Raw genomic sequence first — 8,248 nt, forward strand, 5'->3', positions numbered from 1 at the left:
TTCACCGTTGTGACGGGGTGCGATGATAATATCTGGTAGATACGCTTTTAGCACATGCTTTTAAAACTGACTTTTTTCTCCTCTCCGAATCTTTTCCTTTTATCAGTTCTCTGATATGGTGAGACCAAAAAATTTTGAAAAAAATTTCTGTAGGGCACATTTATGAGAGAACTAAAAGATTGTATTCAAGGATGAATTTTTCGAAACGAACATTTATTCCAAGAAATCTCTTTTAAGTTTATTGGATACTATTAAACTATTAATAGATATACTTTTAAGCAAATGACTGATATATTAAACGAACATCAGATTATGATAACGTTATTATTGCTACAGCATTTTAATGATTTTAATTAAACCATCGTATTTTTCCCTTCGGAGAAAATTGAAAGGTTATTTCTCAATTTTCGTACAAAGCCAGTTCGTTCTCTTTATAAAAAAGGCCATGCCCTTAAATGTTAAAAGCGTGACCAGAGAGGTCTCAACCGGATATCATTATTGCATCTATATATCTGCACTTCACCGGATGGATGTGGCTGTGTTGATGTTATCTCTTATGTTCCGGAGCGTTATTTATTTTGCACGGTGCGTTGCTCCATTTAGCTTTTCTTTCTGCATCGAAAAGTAGGTTCGAGCGAAATTGCGAGTATGCGACAAATGCAACGTCACGCAGGTAGCTTTGCGAATCGAAAACAAAAGTACGATGACTTTGCATATCCCGCTGTGAGGTATTCGCTGAGTGAGTACGCGTACGTCGTATTTTCGGGTCACGGGGGCAAGAATGATTGCCACCAGGTGAATTCACTTTAATAAGATTAGTCAAATATAAACCCTTTTAATATACAGAAATAAATATTTCTATATAATTTGATCAGTTTACCAGTTTCAATCAGTTTATTGTTACGGAACTTATATACCTATGAACTTAAATTTCCGCAATTCAGCATGAAAGTCGAATCTATCAAAAATTGCTCTGCAAGGAATTTTTCTGACAGAGAAAGAGAGCATTGAATTCGTGAAAATTTGATTTGCCATTAATTTATTTTTTATTACTTGTTAAAAATCGCCTAAATAATTAAGTTATCTAAAACCAGTTACTTGCTTTAGCTACTTTAAAATACGACTGTTTTATATTCATAATACTTTCACAGTTTTTGTCCCGCACATTTTTCGACGTCGGGGCGATCGAAGCTTATTGAAGCGTTTAATATCGCCGTGGATTCCTGGTTACAAGCAGACACTATCTTTAGAATAGCGCCACGATCGTCGGGACATGCAAATGTAGCACGCTTGTGAAGCCTCGCGCGAAATTAATTGCGTGTGATGCAAATATGTCGCTCCGAGAATTTCTCTCGTTTGCTTCGAACATGGAATTGTATAATACATGAGCTTCTTATGCACATATTAAATCCAGCAAAGAAGCATATGAATTTTCGAAAGAATTGACAGCGAAGAGACTGCAAATTATAAAATGTTTATACAAAATAACTTAAATTATTTTTTATACGACTGTTACTCTTTTGTTTATTCTGATATTTTTGGATATTATAGACAAATTACTGCATTATAATTATGTGAATTTGTCATGATAATAAGTTAAAAATGCAATTATTTTTTACGAGAAAAATAGAAAAAGAAATTTAATGTTGCTTATTTGATTAGCGGGCATTTCCTATATTTTTAAAATACAGATATTAAATTCAATTCAATTAAGGATAAACATTTAACAGCTTAATAAAATTCAAGGCTGTTCGTGATATTGAATATCACGAACATTTGAAATATAATAATTGCACAAAATCCGTTCCAATATTTACAATGTTGCTCTAGATTAGAAAGGATAACGGGCGTGCAGGAAGCGAAATCGTAGGAAATAATACGATTGCAATTGGGTCTCCTTCATTCCTATCAATTATTCTGCCTTTCGTCGTTACACGATGTTGTTTAGCGATTGCATTGGCGTGGTAAGGCGTTCACCAAGGGTTAAGCCTTGTTATCGTTATCGCCATCATCCTGTCTTGCAAAAACGAGAAGTCGTTCTTTTCAACCTGCGACTTTTACGGCGCCGCGCCGATCGGCTTACTGTCCCGACAGAAACGTGCGCTCCTTACACGCGCCGAGATGATACCATTAATATGTGTAGTTGCACATTCACGATATGTAAACTCGATCTAATCAGCATAACTAGCCCTTCACAACGTTCCTAACGAGCTTCGTAAAATTCCCACCTTCCCCTATCCTTCTCTTTTTCTTTCCTTCGTCTTTCGTTCCACTCATCCTCCTACTCGAGAAGATCACCTGGAGCGAGGAACTCGAGAGTGCACTCAACCGATCTGTCGCTATAAAACTTTAAACCGTTCTAGAAAATCTCGTTATCTGTTAGATACCAAATTTAATGAGCGCTGAACACTCAAGTAATTCTGCGAATTGAATCAACTGATAATCGTCATGCCTGAATGCACTGGTTCGTGGGACTTGATCAGTGAGATAAAAGTTAATCGGTACAAGAGATTTTAAAAATTGACTTTTCGTTAAAATTATTTCGCTTAATATTTTCCAATTGATATTTCATTAAAGATTGCGAATATATGTATATAACGAGCTGCGACAGAACTGTTGTCGTTATCAGTGAAATCCAACCAATGCAATCCTGTGATGTTTTATGAACTCTAGCAGAGTCTTACGCAGTTTATTAGATACTTGAAAATATCGTTACTAATAAGAATCTTACACACACACACACACACACACACCAAAGTAGGTATTTTGTATCTGAAAACAGCTGCACGTTTCATGTTTCTTAATTGTTTTTATGATAAAGCTATTCTTTATACTTCGAAAGAAAATAATGCGATCGTTATGTTTTTCGCTCTCTCTCGCAATATTACTCAGATTACATCTCATTAATGGAAGACGAGAATATTGTTGCGTGTCCTGAAAAGACAATAAGAAAATCGAAGACGCCGTCCATGACGGGATGGAAAGGTACGGATCGGTGAAAGTACATATGTTAAAATGTGAAAGTCAACCGCTAATTAATACTTTTTTTAATTCGGCTTTTTATTTATTTTATTTGTTTATCGACGTAATCGATAAATGATAAATGACTATTCGGAAAAGTGCGTGCGCTGTGCGCGTGTCACCAACGGAAGTCGTTCTTTTACATTCGAAACGACAGAAACTTTCCAATGTAATTATAAATGTCGCGGAGAAAAGACCCGAGATGTCATTGCATAACTTGACGGTTTGCTAACGAATTTTTATTTTTGTCACCGGTTCCATAAGATTCAAATATCACCTGTTGATAACGCTTTTAACCTGATATGTTCGCAAAAAAATCGCAGGTCATTGCTGATTTTCTCCATTTACTTTCACCACGTTTCATTTCCAGATTCGATACGGTTGCAGAAACTACTACGATAGACCATTATTAATGTTTGAACGGTAGTCATGTATTAATAGTTGGCAGATCGTTAGTTATACTTGTAACTATTGTACATAAAATCTCGTGATATTTACAGTTTTAAAGTATTTTATTATCTTAAGCTCGAAAAAATTGAAGTAAAATTAATGAAGCGTAAAATTATATAATGATAGGCACAAAAAAATGTTATAAAATACGATAGAAAGTTTAAAGTTTTCTTTTAATTTTCTCTCTCTTTCTCCAATGTTTATAAAACAGAAAACAATTTTAATTGTAAAACGGATTAGAAAAGAGACGTGTAAGTAATATAGAGTTTGTTTTCTGTGATTGAACTAATGTTAATTGAATGAAAATGAACACTTTTAAAATTTGTAAAGTGAGATAGGTTTATGTTTGATATATACATTTAGCGAAAGCGAAAAAAAGAGTTTTAGTGCGGTTTAGTGCAAGAATAAAAAAACAAACCTATATAGTTAGAATAATTTTTAATTGCAGAAATATAAGGAGTTTAGAAACTTAGAAATATATTTTATCTTTGTAAAAAACAATTGTAAGTCTAAGAAGAATGTGAATTACAGATTTGTAGGATTCTTTACCAAGTTTAAAGCGAGTCATTTTTAACATTGTCGCACGTTACCAAAGTTTGCTTGCGGATAATCTACAATTTATCGAATCTGTATGACTATTGGAGAGCATCTTTCAGAAATGATCTAAAGCGACAATGTGCTATCTGGTATCTGTCAATTCGAATTAAGATGTACACATGCATTCGATAAGCATAACATTCATAACACGTGCATTGCATCGATTTTAATTAACCTTCACAGGATGAGACAGCCATTATAGTGGTACTGGAAGTTATATTTTGAGGCAAGAAATACAATGAAATAATGAATGATCACATCCTATTCAGGAAAAGCTATAAGATTTAAAAAATAGACTAATAGCTCAGCGGAAAGTAGGAAAAAGCCATCTCCTAAATATTAAAAAAGAGAAATAATTAAAACTGCTTAAACAGACTGTGTTTAATGAGCATTGGCAAAAAATTAATTTTAGAAAAAAAGAAAGTTATAGAAAGATTTTTTAAGAATACAAGACGGCTGAAGTGTTATAAATTTAAGTTCTTTTAGTTCGAAAAATCAGTTTACAATTTTAAGAGAAAAATAAAGTAAAGTAGCAAAATAAATATATGATTTTGTGATTTACTTGCCAGCAATTAATTAAAATAACAATATAAAATAAAACAGCAAGTCCAATAATCCATTCGACTACCTTTCTCCCTTCCAGGGTTCAAAAGGAAGTCTCAATTCTAATTTGGGGGGGGGGGGCCTCCCTCCTTAAACAAAATCCTGGCTACGCCCATGCCCCGACCCTAAAGATCAATACAAATTATTGTATAATTGCGCATTGGTCATGTGCGCTCGTAAATCTCGAATTTCAATGGTCGGAAGACATTTTCATAGTCGATATTACGCACACGTCTTCCACGGTAATAGGTGCGGAGCGGAGAACTACTTGGCCGAGTCATTAATGCATCATTGGCTGCAGGGAGGAACACGGTACTAGTCGATTAGAAAACCGTTCTAACTATATGTGCGTTCGCACCTTGTTTCACGCATGGATCGCCGGCGGCCATCCTCATTAACGAGACCTCGCATTATCGGCGCGTCGTCGAAGTTTCTAAAGAGCTCGCGTTTAGATCCTCTAAAGCCTGACACGAGAATATCGCGATAGCCTGCGGATTCATATACGTGACTGGCGTCGCCGTTGATGAAAGCCTTCGCTATTCTAATTGACTGATGGATGAGACGCTATGACTAGCACGCGCTATCTATTGAGTTAAAAAGATGACTAAAAAAAACCTAGTTTTTATAATTTTATAATGAAGCGAACCTTGACTTTCCATTGTTAGCTCAACTTTTATTTGCGATTGTATTTAGAGATTTACATGACGTTTTGAAACCTCCTTGAAAAATACATTTCGCATCCGCAAACCGATCATGAAAGTAAAAGAAAAGAACAATCTGTTTCAAGATTTAGTCGTTTATTAACATCCTAATTCCTTGACTTTGTCATTGGATAAATCCTACCGTATTCTTTTACAAGGAAAAACGACACTATTCAGAATCGCTATTTTCAGCTTCTTCATTTTTTTCAATTAACATTAGTGATCGCATCTGTTATGGATAAGCAGAATGTTCAGACGGTTGGAAGTTTCTTGCGCCGCTCGATTCCCTTTCCGTTTTGTACTTGGGAACTCGATGGAATAACGAGAAATAAGGAGGCTTCTTGAAAAAAGGAGCAACAATCATTGGTACAACTCTGTATTTCGTTGCCGTTAATGTCATCTCCGAGAAAGGCCACGATGTGAGACCCGACGCAGATTAGCGTAGTAGGGTGCAAGTCTCAGTACTGCGAACCTTTGTCCTCTGGTAGCAAGAAATAGATCGTCACGTCACCCCGAGGCGTCTTCACGATCTCGCGGTGTCGGATAAGCTGCGTCGCAGCCAGTCCATACATCAGAGTAGGGATACCTGGTACATCGAACAAATGTAAGAAGACAAAAAGTCAGAAAGGAGGATTATCAAGTCGTCGCATTGCTGAACCCGTTCGCCATGGCTAATTCCAGATTGGTAGAGCACTCAATGAGATAAGACATTGGCTGTGGAAGGACAACGTGCTCGTCGTCCCACGTTCCCTTCTCGTATGTCGGAAATTAAATCGAATAAGACCGCGGTCTGTGTTACGACGCCTTGTTCCGATCGTTGCTTTACTTATCGTTGTCAGATACTGACTGAATTCAATTAATCAAGCGGCGGTAGCTGTGAATTTACAGTGTCTCACACAGTCTCGGAACTTCCAATCTTGGTGGCAAAAGAATTTCTTTACGAATCTGTGTGTAATATATTTTTTTAAGATTTTTATGATGCTGTTATACATATATAAATAGATGGTATATAATATCGCAACAAATATATACGAGTATACTATATATTTGTTGCGATATTAAAAACTTTGATCTCAACTCTTAAATCAAGATTGTAAAAAGGAAAATAAGAATTTCATTTCGCTGCAATAAAAATTTAATTAAATTTAACTGAACTAAATTTTCCAAACGTTTTCCTTTATCTTTCATCATCAACGAGTTAAAAATAATCGATACACTAAAAAAAAATTATTAAATCTTAATATATAGTTTTTCGAGTAGTATACGGAATAAACATTTAGTTACAGTAAACAAATATTTACTCAGTAAAAAAAGATAGTTAAATTAAATTATCTTTTTTTATTAAATAAATATATGTTAACATTTAGTAAATATTTACTCAGAACTATTCAAACAAATATTTATTAGAATTTAGTACTTTCTTTTCACTGTACGTCTCTGCAATTGAAGTAATAACCTTAGATAAATTTAAAAAAAACAAAAAAAATCTCGTTTATAAAATTAATATCGAGGATTCCATGACATCTCGTGTTCGCGGTAATTATAGGATTTACGAGCTCGCCGGTTTATCGCATCCGAGCGGCGTAAATGAACAAGGCCACCTTTCCGAACGTGGATTCCTTTTCACGAGCGTCCGGCTACCATTGCAACCTACCAAGGTTCAATATCTTGATCGCCTTGAAGAATCTGTCCTCGCTATTGAGATCTTGCATCGGCCGCTTGCTGCAATGATACTTGATGTACGGGAAGCAGCCGGTCCTAAGTACGTGATAATTGCTGCCGCCCGCTGGCCAATTGAAGTGTGACATTCCCCGCTGATCGTTCACCACGTCGGCGTATCGGACGAAGTACGAAGTCCAAGGGGGTTCGTCGGTTTGCAATAGGTAGCTCGTTAGGACCTGCATTGAAGATACCGCAATCACGTCGGGCCACTTTGTACACGCTGACTGATCGAGGAAATATCCTCGGGGATCATCACGAGCACGCGGGACAAAGTTGCAACCGTTACATCCCGTTACGACGTCTCTTCCTCGACGCGTCGACTCGTTAACACCGCCGTCAAGCTGGCCCTTCCGGCTTTCCGTGTGTATAGAAGAAATTAACCCGTCGCAAAGAAAGTATTAAAAGGAGGGATTTTAAGAATTTGCGCATGCCATTCGGAAACGACCAGACAGTCGCTATAATGTCGTTTCTCAACGCACGATCATATTACTTGTATATATTTTTGCCGTTTCACGTTACCGCAGGACGGGATTAAATTGCACCGGCAGGAGTAACTTTGCATCGCAGTAAAGTAAAATTCTAGAATTATCCAATGTTCAATGACATCGAACGCGAAAAGAGTTTACATTTAATAATAAATAACTTTAATAAAAGAGTTTATGTCTAATACCTGCACTGAGAAAACAAATTTGTTCAACAAACTAAATACATTTAGTTGGTTGCAGATTTCGTTAATTCAATAAATTTTATTTAATAGAATTTGTTGAATTAATCAAATCTGCAAACAACGAAACATGTTTAGTTAGTTGAACACATTTTTTTTCTCAGTGTGTCTAAATGAAATTGTACGTTAATTTTATAAACAATATTGATTTTGAAATCGCAAAAATTAGGATTTTTTCTACATTCTTCTACATTCAGAGAAGTAAAAATATAAATTGAGTTGCTCCCTCTCTGGAGCAACTCAAGTTTTATACCGCAAATCTATTTCAAGACTGTAAGAACGCTCGGAAGTAATTTGCAACTTGTGCAATCATTCGGTGGGATACACGATATACTTGAAACGATGGATACTTGGAGTCTGTTCGAGTCTTGCTTTGGAGTCTTGCTTATCACAGTCGTGCGATCGCGTAGTGCCACGGGAATGGAGACAC

General features: G+C 36.0%; 2 protein-coding genes across 4 annotated transcripts in view; one reads left to right on the top strand and one right to left on the bottom strand.

Moving 5' to 3' along the window:
* Positions 1-8,248, top strand: part of LOC108754238 (protocadherin-15) — a 136,654-nt gene that overhangs the window by 23,926 nt on the left and 104,480 nt on the right. The gene's annotated exons all lie outside the window — the stretch shown is intronic.
* The window catches only part of LOC108754242 (uncharacterized protein C15orf61 homolog), a 24,991-nt gene continuing 22,247 nt past the window's right edge, over positions 5,505-8,248 (bottom strand). For both annotated transcript variants that reach the window (XM_018496425.1, XM_018496424.1), the window contains 2 exons: positions 7,027-7,270; positions 5,505-5,958 (listed from right to left, as the gene is read on the bottom strand). In XM_018496425.1, the coding sequence (XP_018351927.1) occupies positions 5,831-5,958; positions 7,027-7,270 (372 nt within the window). In that variant the 3' untranslated portion in view covers positions 5,505-5,830. The remainder of the gene's footprint in view (positions 5,959-7,026; positions 7,271-8,248) is intronic.

This window comes from Trachymyrmex septentrionalis, unplaced genomic scaffold, assembly GCF_001594115.1.
Source record: "Trachymyrmex septentrionalis isolate Tsep2-gDNA-1 unplaced genomic scaffold, Tsep1.0 scaffold78, whole genome shotgun sequence".
Classification (NCBI taxonomy): Eukaryota; Metazoa; Arthropoda; class Insecta; order Hymenoptera; family Formicidae; genus Trachymyrmex; species Trachymyrmex septentrionalis.